The sequence below is a fragment of the Malaclemys terrapin genome, chromosome 1 (genome assembly GCF_027887155.1).
Source record: "Malaclemys terrapin pileata isolate rMalTer1 chromosome 1, rMalTer1.hap1, whole genome shotgun sequence".
NCBI lineage: Eukaryota > Metazoa > Chordata > Testudines > Emydidae > Malaclemys > Malaclemys terrapin.
In genome coordinates this window covers 239,020,281-239,032,891 of record NC_071505.1, presented here as the reverse complement: position 1 = coordinate 239,032,891, position 12,611 = coordinate 239,020,281, and the positions used below count along the sequence as shown (strand labels likewise).

At 44.2% G+C, this 12,611-nt stretch overlaps 1 protein-coding gene across 3 annotated transcripts in view; it reads left to right on the top strand.

Annotated features, from left to right (window-relative positions):
* FHL2 (four and a half LIM domains 2) overlaps positions 1-12,611 on the top strand; it is a 53,124-nt gene that overhangs the window by 24,580 nt on the left and 15,933 nt on the right. For all 3 annotated transcript variants that reach the window (XM_054010421.1, XM_054010439.1, XM_054010429.1), the window contains one exon: positions 8,111-8,287. In XM_054010421.1, coding sequence (XP_053866396.1) covers positions 8,132-8,287 — 156 coding nt within the window. In that variant the 5' untranslated portion in view covers positions 8,111-8,131. The remainder of the gene's footprint in view (positions 1-8,110; positions 8,288-12,611) is intronic.

The following is a 12,611-nucleotide window of genomic DNA, read 5'->3' as shown; positions in this document are numbered from 1 at the left end:
CAGGTCACAGCCTTATGCCTTACTATTTATTCTGAAAGGGAACGAAGGCAGACATCAACAGCAAGAGGTATTGAATTAGTTAGAGGCTTTTAGCTTTAATTGTGAATTTCCTTGCTGTTATAGATTTAAGAATCACACGGAAGGTTATTTAAATAGGTTTCTTTTGTAGTGAAAATGTACACAGGCATATGTAAATACATATGTACTCCAGTCATTTCAATGACAATTTCAGTTAATCACAATGTAAGGTGTGCTGGGTATGCTGTTGAACTGTCAGTGCTCATGCCTACTGTGCCTTCTGTACTTACACTGCCACTGGCACTTACTTTACAACTGTTGGAATTACTTTAAAATTCTAAATTGGGGAAGATGCTGGCTGGTTGCAGAACAAGCCACAATTGCTAGAGTGTCCACTTACCCCTACTATTACTGGTGCTCCTCTAGCCAGGCCCAACAGAAACTTTCCCACACAAGAAACAATTAAGTGCCTTTAAAAAAAGTAATATTAAATAAACTTTCCAGTTCATGATAGAGACTGTGCAATCCAGCTATGAACCTAGGTAGCATGTATACTTTGCTCATGAGTATACATGCTAATACAGGTTGCTGTCTTAGACCTGAGATCAGATATCAGAATGCCACACAATAGGCAAAAATGTGGTGGGGTTTGTAAGAGGGGACTGAATGGCTGGAAAGAACTAATTCATGGTTCAGAAGTATAATTACAGATCACCTTTCAAAGAGGTGGGTTTTTTAAATCAATTGGGCGTGTAACCTTTTATTCCATATCATGTGCCAGCAAGGCCTGAAAGGGATTTGTTAATGAAGTTTCTTTACTGCTATTTTTTAAGCGTAGAAAAGCAGAAATGTCAAGTCTGGCTTTTCCTGGTTTTGCTGAATGACTTCTGGGAGGTCTTAGGAATGCTTTTTGCAAGCTCCAAACTCTGTTTTGTTCTTGAAAACACACTCCCACCCACGCATGAAGCAAGGAACAAATCTACAATTAAAAGAATTGCTTTTTTCTATCAGCACTTACTGGTCAAGATCCCTCTCTGACTACAGTCATGGGGTATGAGGCTGGGCATGTTCTGAAAGAGAGCAACAGCCTATCTTAAAATGCTTTGGTTTCTTAAAGGCACAGTACTGAATTCCCCCACTAAGCCCTTGGGTCCTGCTTAGAGTAAGATCACTGTACCATAGTATTAGGAGGCTTCCCTCCCTTCCCCTTCAAAGAAATGACCAAAGAAAGAAGAGGTGGACAACCAGCCAATTGAGAAAGAGAGTTAGCAGCAAAGTTTACACAAAGAGAATGGTTAAGCACCCGTTAACAGAGTTAGTACAGCTGCCACTATACAGGATACACGTGTCGCCAAATGGAAGAGATTGTTGAAGTCATGCTTCCCCATGATGAAAGGAAGTGCAGAAGAGGGAGCTTCTGCCCACTCCCCTCTAGGAGTTTCCATTTCAGGGACCTTCAGAAAGATGGGGTGTCTCTATGCTTGGCATGGGGGTGTTGGTATTCAGATCACAGGTTAACATCAAAGTATCCTTGAAAAGTTCTTCTGCTTTTCCCCTCCCCCTTACCCAAGGAAGGGAAATGTGCACCTTCATAGAGGAGAAGTACAACACCAGTCCCTTTGAGACACTGTGCTTGTGAAATACACACAGCAGTGCCTACTACTGCACCTATTCCCAGGGTGCAGCACAGACCACTGCCCCTGCATTGATCCATTTGGGATTCTAGTGTCATTGCCAGGCCTAGACTTCCTTGGTACTTGCATGTTAGGGGTGCAAGGTCCAGGACTATACCTAGCCCTTGCCCAGGAGCAGAAAACAGGAAAAGCCCATTCTGCCCTCTTTCCACACTGGACTAGGTACAATCTAACCCCAAGTATTTTAACTCTCCTGATCAGGGGTGGCTCTATGTTTTTTTGCTGCCCCAAGCACGGCAGGCAGGCGGCTTTTGGCGGCGAGCCTGCGGGCGGGCCGCTGGTCACATGGATTCGGTGGCATGCCTGTGGGAGGTCTGCCGGTGCTGCGCCATCGGTGTCCCTGCCAGCGAATTGCCGCCGAAGCTGCGGGACTGGCGGACCTCCCGCAGGCATGCTGCCTGCCTGCCGCCCTCACAGCGACCGGCAGGCTGCCCCCCGCGGCTTGCCGCCCCAGACATGTGCTTGCTGCACTGCTGCCTGGAGCCGCCCCTGCTCCTGATGTCTTTATTAGCTCTGTAGAGCAGATTAAATCTGGAAAACTTTAGAGCACTGTATGCCAGGAAAGAGAAGAATCACATGGAAGTGACACTGCCACATACTAGAAACACGGACAGTTAATTGCCAAAAATGCCACAAAATCAGCCATCTCTGAGACAACACACAGGAGCACATGCAGAGAACTGAGATCTTTAACTAAAGATGCGTAGCCCAATATGTGTTCAACTTCGACATATTTTAGCCATTAGTCTGGTCTTCAGTCTGAGGAACCACAAACCCTCCTGAGCGCCACGTGGGTGCTACCGAAAGCCCTAAAATAGACTTTAAAAAAGCAATGTTGTGCCAAGACAAAGCCCAGCAAACACGGAAGTCCAGCTCCTCAGCCCGTGCAAATCGGCATAGCTCCATCTGGCCCAGAACATGTTACAGCAAGACAGTCAATGCCTCTTCCTGAGAATCAGGCATATCACTCACCATAAGCGAACACTCCTTGCCCAATGGCTACTTAGAACTCAAATAGGCCCTCAAAGGTGGGTGATCTTACCTCCTTCTCCTCATCAGCCAGCCAGTCCGTCCATAGAATCACCCTAGTTTGTTGTACAATAGCTATTCCATATTAGGCTCCATACATATACCCTTTACACCTTCTTTTCCAACTAATGTTTCTGGCAAATGTTCATTTAGTCTCTTTTTCAAATAAAGAAAACAAAACAAAAAGAAATAACATTAGCCTCTGTTGCCTGCATGGAATTATGGTCTTGGTCAGAAAAATTATTAGCTCTTGGAAAATTCACCTGCAGACGATGCAACAAGATGATTGATAACAATTGTGCCCATAACTGCTAAGTTACGGGAAAGATCATCTCTTGCCAGTAAATCTGTTGTATAGTTCAGACTGGTAGATCATAACTACAAAGGACATCATAAATCTTTACACTTTAGCCTTTGGAACATTAACATAAATAGTTTCCAAATGCTCCATGTCTGCATGGACTATGTCAGTGGAGTTGCCAGACAGAAATCTTCCTTTCTTGAAGGAAGGAAAATAAAAGTTTGAAAAATCCTACATGCACACAGCGTGGTTTTTTTTTTGTTTGTTTGTTTTTTTGGTTGTTTTTTTTCCCAAGAATCACATGTGTGGGAAGTGTGTGAACACCTCCGAGGAGCACTTAATTTCTAAACAGAGGGTTAGCAGAATCTCATGCTCACAGGAGCACAGACTATGGGTGAAATCCTGGCCCCACTGAAATCAATGACAAAGTTGCCATTGATTTCAACAGTGCCTGGATTTCATTCCATATCTCAGTATGCCATTACAGCTTTCAGTCTCTTAATATAATTGGTCTCCTACATTTTATAGTGAGGATATTTCTCCCTTGCTTTTACCATTGTTTTTCTTTTTAGTGTTTGTCAGTGTGGCAGTGTACATTTTAGTAACCACTTCTCTTCTAATGAGCTAATTCACGGGAAAAAGGAAAGGAAGCACATTGTAAAGTTAATATATTAAATTATTCTTTGATTATTGTCTTATAATCACTGACCTACTTGGCACAGCAGGACCTGGACATATTAACATTCTGGGCATGCTGAAGTGTCCATCTTTTTTTCCAGGCCTATGAAGAAACGGTTGCCTAAGAATTTCTGTATTCCTTTGGAGCTTTATTTATGATGTGGATCATTGTAGAAGTGAGATTTTATGATGGTATAGGCTTGTTTATTGCTAGGATTTTGATGAGACTATAATTAACTGTTACAAATTAATAATACTGTTGTTATTTACATTATGGTAGCATAGGCGCCGACTCCATGTCCTGGAGCACCCACAGTAAAAAATTAGTGGACGCTTAGTACTCACCAGCAGCCCTCCCCTCCAGCACCTACCATCTGCCAGTGGCCCCGCTGATCAACTCCTCCCTCTCCCAGTGCCTTCCGCCCACCACAATCAGCTATTCTGCAGCATGCAGGAGGCGCTGGCGGGGAGGAGGAGGAGTGGGGACGGGACATGGTCGGGGGAGGGGGCAGAACTGGGCAGGAAGGGGCGGGTCTGGGGATTGAGCATCCCTGGGGCCCAGAAGAAGCTGGCGCCTGTGTATGGTAGCACCTGGAGGCTTTGTTGTGTTAGGCACTGAAGAAACAGAATAAAAAGACCGTTCCTGACCCAAAGAGCTTATGCTCTATCCATGATACCAGACAAGAAGAGGGAGTTCTAGATAAAGAGTGAAGCAATCTGATTGGTTTATTAAGGCCTGGTCTACACAAGGAAATTAGGTCGGAATAACTATGTCGCTCAGGGGTGTGAAAAAAATCCACACTCCTGAGTGATGCAGTTAAACTGACCTAACCCCTGGTGTAGACAGCGCTAGATCAATGGGACCTAGCTACTGCCTCTCGGGGAGGTGAACCAATGGGAGAACCCCTCCTGTTGGCATAGGTAGCATCTTCACTGAAGTGCTACAGCTGCACCACTGCAGCGTTTTAAGCATAGACAAGCCCTAAATAGCAGTATCATTCACCCACTGTCTAGGCCCCTCTCCCAGCTTAATGCCGGTGCACAGGACAGGTGCCTGTTGAGTTGTGAGCATCTTTTATAAATCTAAAACAAATAAAATGATTGATTTCACCATTCTCACTTCTCATTAGATAGGCCCTATTATGCTGATATGTGATATGATATGGCAGAGGTCTAGCGAAGCATTAATGGATGGAAAAAGTTAGAGAAGTGTTATTCCCACAATAAAAAAAACCAGGGGTCATCTGATTAAATTAATAGACAGCAGGTTTAATACAAAAGAGAGGATGTACTTTTTTACACAATGCACAGTTAACTTGTGGAACTCCTTACTTTGGTATGTTGTGATAGCCAGAAATATAAGTGGGTTCAAAAAAAGAACTAAATATGTTCATGGACGAGAGATTCATCAATTGCTATTAGCCAAGATGGTCAGGGATGCATGTCCAAACTTGGGACAGCCCTAAATCTCTGAATGCCAGAAGTGGGGAATGGAAGACAGGGATGGGTCACTCCAACTGGCCTGTTCTCTACACCCCCCCTGAAGCTCTGGTACCGGCCATTGTCGGAGACAGGATACGGACCTGGACAGACTATTGGTCTGACCCAGTATGGCAGTTCTTATGAGCTTACTTTTAATTTTTTCCTCCTGCAGAAGAGGCTGCAAGTGTGCCCATAGCACTATAGAATAGAGATGGGATCCAACCAAATCCTCAAATCTAAACATCCCTGAACTTTTAGGAAGTTTTGATCTCGATCCCAACTTCATGATTGAATCCTGTCTGAACCAAAACTTGAGTTCTGAACCTAGAGGCCCAAACTTTGGGAGATTTTGCAATTAGCCTTCTTCTCTTTAAACCAGAGGGCTGTGAGCTTGAGAACCTCAGCTGAATACAGCTGCCCTGGAGTCACAAATAAGAAAGATGATCACTTCAGTTATTAGGACCCAAACCATTTAAGGCTTTATAGACCAAAAGCAGTTTAAATCTTCATCTGGAAACCAACTAGCAAACAGTTCAAGTATGGTGCACAGGTAAACAGTCCACATGGGAAACCATTTCATAGGCAGACATTTACCCACTCTGCAGTAATTTTTGAATGGTTTTAAGGTGTAGTTGCATACAGCTCACAATGCAGCAATTAATTTGCAAAGATGTTGATAATTGTAACAAAGTCCACCTAAAAGGAACTCTCAGCCTTCTAACCAAAGGCAAATAATAAAAACGGCTGCTACCTGCATATCCAGAATGAGTGGTGCGGTTCAATAAGACTCCCAGGTTGTGAACCTGAATAAAACAGTAAGTATTCCTCATGCAGGGAAGCTGACATAATCTCTGCCATTTCTTCCAGTTGCTTTTCCAGTCTATACGCATTAATTCAATCTTATCTGAACTGAATCTCAGATAGCTAACTCTCCTTTATGTCCAAACCTCTCAGACACTGGATAAATCAATCAACTGCATTGGATAGGATCAGAGGAATAGATATGGGAATGGGTGTTATCTACAGATGCGCTCATACCTCCTTTCTAACGCATCTAATGGCCCATAAACAAGCTGAATAGAAATAGCCACTGAAGCCACCCCATGGCTCAGTGCAGGTTAGCAATTGCACAGCACTACTCACTGGGATTTCTCCAAAAGAAGGAATGGAAGCGTTCAAGAGTGACCCCGCTAAGCCTATGCCATAGGTGTGTCAACAACTCAGTGGTACAAAATCCCACTGACAGAGCGAAAAGACTCAGCATAGACACCTGGTCTTCACCCACTTCTCCAGAAGGATGCATAAAGCAACACAATCAGTATAGTGTCTGTACAATAGCGAGGCCTCAATCAAATTCATTAGATGCCAAGATGACCCGAGGACTCTGGATCTCATTTGAGTTCCCTTCCCTACAACCTTCTGAATAATCATTCTTTTATGAGGAAGATTGGAGTCTAGTTGAGAATTGGAGTGATTGTCAGGGTCAAAAGGTGGTTTTTTAACAAATTCCTAATAATCACTTCTTTAAAAGAAGACTGGCTGTCAATGCCTTCCTGTGGGATGGCAAGATTCATTCTCTAATAATGGCCCCAGCAGATCCTCGCTAGCTTTCAGCATCCAAAACAAGTATTGCAGATCTATTGACCAGGTTACTGATTTAGAATCCAATTCACACTCTGAAATTCGGTAGGTTCTTGTCCCAAGATCAGGCCCAGTATTATCAGAATTACTGCTTTGAGAGCCCCCTAGGGCATGCCAGTGACAACACCACTCACACTCCTGGAAGATCTTCTGCGATTATAAAATTGTTATTATTAAAATAATTAATCCAATAAGTAAACCCAGACGAGCAAAGTGATGTAACAGAACACTGTTAAGGTGGCAGCACCATTACAGACACATACTCACTCTATTCTTGGGGAGAGCTCTAGAAGTTGAGACAGATCCTAATCTGATTCTGGCTCGCCGACGAAGAACTCCCAATCGCTGTACCTGAGACCAGATGTTTTATAGACCTTGATGGTCCTCATGCATATGTATGCATAGCTCTTCCCTTTTTTACCATACCTTAACTTCCTCGCCCTCATAATATTTGAGCATCCTTATCCTATAGGCTAGTATATTAATTAAGCAAAGGTTATTAACATACGTCAATTGAATTACTATGGTTACCTGTGGTTAGGCATCTGCAATCTTTCTTCAAAAAATACTACAGATCTCGCATTTGTGCTATCAATTCCTTAGTCCTTTATTTTAGGATTACTGCTATAATTACTGTACAGCTAGAGGAGCATAACTGAATTCCCAGGTTGCAGTTTGCACAGCATTCCCAGAACCTTTGGCAGTGGCACTGGCCACACCTCACACAGAAAGCACGCTGTCTCCCCATCATACTTGACTCAACTATCTCTACATGTGCAGAAAGCTCACGTCAAATCTGAGTGACATAATCCACAAAATAGCATGAAAACTCCTCACAGCAAGAAATGCTCAACTCTCACACTGGATGCAACAGCTCAGATTAATCAGGCTGTTCCCCAAGCAAGACCATTCTGCTGAATTAAACTTCGTAAGCATTATTGCAGAAGAAAGCTTCCCGTGGGCAGATTATTTCATTACTGTCCATTATGAGGATGCTTGCACCTTCCTGTGAGACATCTGGTACTAGCCACTGTCAAAAGACCACTGGTCTGACCCAGCACAGCCATCCTTATGTTCCCAATTTCCCCTCACATGAGGATTTAATTCATTAATTAATAAAAAGGTGTTGAACTTACTTGGCATTAAATTAAGTATAGGTGTGGTACCATGCAATAGGTCTGAAGGGGATATATATCATGTGTCTTTCATTGGAGTTCAAGATAATAAGTCATACGTCTGAACTTACTTGTTTTCTTCTTCATGACAGGTCAGGATTCTAGACAACAAAATGACTGAACGCTTTGACTGTCACTACTGCAAGGAGTCCCTGTTTGGCAAGAAGTACATCCTGAGAGAGGAGAGCCCCTATTGTGTGAAGTGTTATGAGAGCCTGTACTCCAACACTTGTGAGGAATGCAAAAAGCCAATTGGCTGTGATTGCAAGGTACCTTGGACTTGTGTTTCATTGACATCACTTCTGTCAAAATAGATTGGCTAGGTCCATTCCCTGCATAAAGCATGCACCCTCCCCACAAGGGATCCCCACAACATTACAAAGGGATCTGGGTGGAAGATGTCTTCTCCATAACATCTTATTAACTAGCTAATTAAGAACCTGACATTCTGAAGTGCTATGCACCTCGTTGGAGAGCCAGAGGAATTGAAGGTTCTCAACACCTGTCAGGAAGTGCTTCAGTCCAGATTTCCAAGAATATCCAGTAATTTTGGGTGCCTAACTTGATTATGGCCAGGCCCACTTTTCCAAGGTGCTGAGTAATCACAGCTCCCATTGACTGGTGTTGCGGATGCTCAGCACCTCTGAACATGAGGCTCTAGGGTTCTAATGCTGGGCACCCAAAGAGTGAAATACCCCAAATTATAGGGTCACTTTTGAAAACTTGGGGTTTAACCTCTCTGCCTCAGTTTCTCTATGGGTTAAAAGAGGCTATTAATAATTACCTGGTTTACACAGCTGGTGTTAGGATTATTTGAATGCAAGTGAAGTGCTTCAGGTGAAAACTGGAGAGTATTTTTTGCCATCTAGGGGAAACTTAGAACACCAGCCTTGTGTTTAATAGGTTAAAAATGTTATTGAGTTTCTCTCCAAGTGATAAATGATAATATTTTAGCTGTTCGTTTAACAATAAGAACACTACCCAAGTAACATGGGAAGGAAGGGGAGCTATGAAAAGACAATATGCATGTCTCATACACTCTTGCAGCAGAAAGTGTCCATAGAACTAACTTAACTGGCTACCCAGGAATTCCCCCCATAGTAGGGGACTCACCACTGACAGATCTCTTTGCAGCTGAGCATGATGTAGCAGCTGTTTCCTCTCTAGTCCCCTCTGGCAATGGTCCCTATGGTGCTGTGGTAGTCTGCCTCATCTCGTGACTCAGCCGTCTGGCCAGGTCTCATTTTAGTCCCATCCTCTTCTGGGGTAACAGAATGTCTAATAAGTAATTCCAAGACCAGGTCTCTGGCCCCTGACCCTGGGCCCGATGGTCCTTACATTCTTCAATTAGGGTTTTAAATCATCCTTATTCTCTTATGTCAGGGGAGCTTCATGCCACCTTCTCAAGGTTGGTAGAAGAACCCAAGCTCAGGAACTGTGCTGGCTTCTAGTCCTGGGACCCTAGGATCAGCAGTCAGGATCTGCTTTGCCAGATACCTGATCACAGCCTCCCTGGATTCCTTCCTACTATTTGCCTTTCCTCTGGCCTTTCTCCCAGCCTTTTCCCAGGCTCTTTGTAATGAGCAGCTCCTTCCCACAGGTCCAGTTCCTGCCCTTGTGTCGGGGTCAGCCACAGGACCTTACTCCAGTACTGTGTCTTCCAACCATCTTCCCTCCCTGGGCTTCCTGCAAGTCTCTCTACCCTATAGTTCTCAGAGAGTGATAACAAAGCTCTTACCTCTCTCCCTGCAGCTCCAGACTTCCTTGCTTTATAGCACCACCTAGCATCTCCCCATCTGGGCGTTATGCAACCAAATTAGTTAATGGGCCTCTCAGACCCACACTAACCCTTTCACCACACGTGTGAGGTAAACACTCCCATTGCACCCCTGCATAAATATATCCTCTCAGGAACACCAGCTCTACACTCCACCCCCCAGGTTAGCAGATGTGGTCAGGGCAAGGGATTGGCTAGAGTGCTCCTCTGTTCCAGCTCTCTGGTGGCGGAAATGGCGGAAAATGACACCTTCAGGCCACAGGCAGCTGGACATGGGTTAAAGCAGCTTTGAGGCTGCTCTCCTCTAACTTACACTGGAGGCCAAATTTATCCCTGTCTGACCCTAGAATCAGAGAGCTGCAAACATGGGATAAGTTCATATTTGCCCATTCCCCTCAGATTCTGCACTGAGCATGGCTCAGCTGAACCCAGGAGTGGTGGCCTGTATTTTCAAAACCACATTAAATAGGGTACAATCCTGCAGTCTATGTATAGGACCCCAGAAATAATCTCAAAACCTTCCTAGTCCAGTTTAGAATGTAATAGTTAAGCCACTTATCTCAGACATTCATCCATACATTTTCCATGTCCAAATTGCTCATGTAACAATCTAACCACTGACAATAAGCAGTTTGCACAACTATGATTGTCCTGGTGGAATTACAATGGAAAGTTGAGCTAGGGTGGTGGAAACGTAATTTGGGGGGGCATGGAAGTGAACTGGGGGTCTAAGGGTTAGGCACCTATTAAGGGGTGTGGTCAGGTACAAATGCCAGTTCTTCTCTTCCCAATTCATTCACCCACTGTGACATTTTAGGGTTCAATGCAGACCAGTAAGGGGTTATGTCACCACCTGTCCTGCAACTCTGCGTGCTTTTAATGCCATGGTACTGTGGCCCTAACACCAACAGACAGCATGCAAGCATGAAGATCACACCATGGCTTCCAGCTCCTTTTTGCAGGGTGACCCCAATGCTCCCCACGTCACGCATTTCCCCAAAACTCTCTGCCCTGCTGTGTCCAGCCCTTTCCTGGAACACACACAGAAGTTAAGTCAGTGGTTCTCAAACTGGGGCCGCCGCTTGTGTAAGGAAAGTCCCTGGCGGGCTGGGCCGGTTTGTTTACCTGCCCCGTCCGCAGGTCCGGCCGATCGCAGCTGTCACTGGCCGCGGTTCGCCGCTGCAGGCCAATGGGGGCTGCTGAAAGCGGCAACCAGTAAGTCCCTCGACCTGCGCCGCTTCCAGCAGCTCCCATTGGCCTAGAGCAGCAAACCGCGGCCAGTGGGAGCCGTGATCGGCCGGACCTGTGGACGGGGCAGGTAAACAAACCGGCCCAGCCCACCAGGGGCTTTCCCTGCACAAGCGGCGGCCCCAGTTTGAAAACCACTGAGTTAAGTTCATTGCTCCATTAATGAGACAGTGAACAGCAGCTCATTCATTTAACTGGGGTTTGACAAACACTATTTTAATCACAGCACCAAATTGGTTTATCATAAAAGTAACACAAGTTTATTAAACAAGAAGTCCTCCATTTAAGTGATACAAGTATAAAGCTAGAAGGGGTTACAAGCAAACAAAAGTAAAAATATGCTTTTAAGACTAAAACTTAATTTCAGCATGTTTCTCACCTGTGCTCAATTCCCAGAGACATCAACCCCTTGGCTGAAGGATCCAACATTCTGTGATTTCAAGAGCTCTGACCCCTTTAATCCCTCAAGTGATAGATGCCAAAATGGCCTTTTCTCCCTGCTTATATCTTCCCAAAGTTCATTGGCCCTGCTTCAAGAGGCAGGAAGGCTTCCTGGGGCTGCAATCTCCAACCCCCATTGAGATTGTTAAGTAGTTAGGGATCACCTGGTGGCTTTGTTTACCTTGCATGTAAATGTGCTTTTGTCTGTCTTTGGTCACACCTTGCTTAATTTACATTGGAGACAGGTAGATAGCTGCCTTCCCTCCTGTCTGGGAGAAAACTTTTTTCTCCCTTTGGTCACAGACTCAGTGAACATCCATAATTCCTCACAGAGTGTTAACACACACATTTCACAATGAAATTAATCACCAGTGTGTCATTAGTTCTCAAATTATATATTATATGACACTTCTAGATCCAGATTATGACACCAGCGTGTGAGGTGTAGTGAGTATGTCAGGCCTGACAAGAGTTGCTGACACAAAGTAGTGAGCCCTCAGTGGGCCTCTGTGTCACACCCAGCCCAACTGAAAAGTCGCTGGAAGGACCCCTTTAGGAGACTTTACATAGGTGAGAAGGTTTTGCTACCCATGGCAGGAAACAGGCAATAATCTGTGAAATGGTAAATTCAGTGCCAACTTTCCTATAGCTCATAAACACACAAAACAGGGAAGGGAGAGTCTCTGACAGACCTGATAAACTGAAATCATATTTCTGCCCTTCTCTAGAATGCACTTTTGTTCTAACGTCTCTTTCTAATACCCTGAGAAGATATTTCCATGTGTTGACATTCAAGAATCCCAAAACTTGGACTGAGTTCAACAAATCTCAGACCAAGTATTCAGGAATTTTTCAGGCTGAACTTTTCAACCCAGATTTATGGATTTAGAGAGTGTGGGTGTTATCCAATATACTTATCTTCTGTGTTTTTAAACTAGACACTCTTTAATGGCTGATAAAGGTAGGTAGTAACATTTTAATATTTCAGATGATTGGGGGGGTTTCTAAGTGTAAAGAAAAGACACAAAACTGTCTGTGTGAAGAATGTAACTGCAGTATTGCAAATGAAAATGAGAGTTTTTCAGTGAAGATTTGTTAAAAGTTATTGGAAAGAATAACAAAATAGA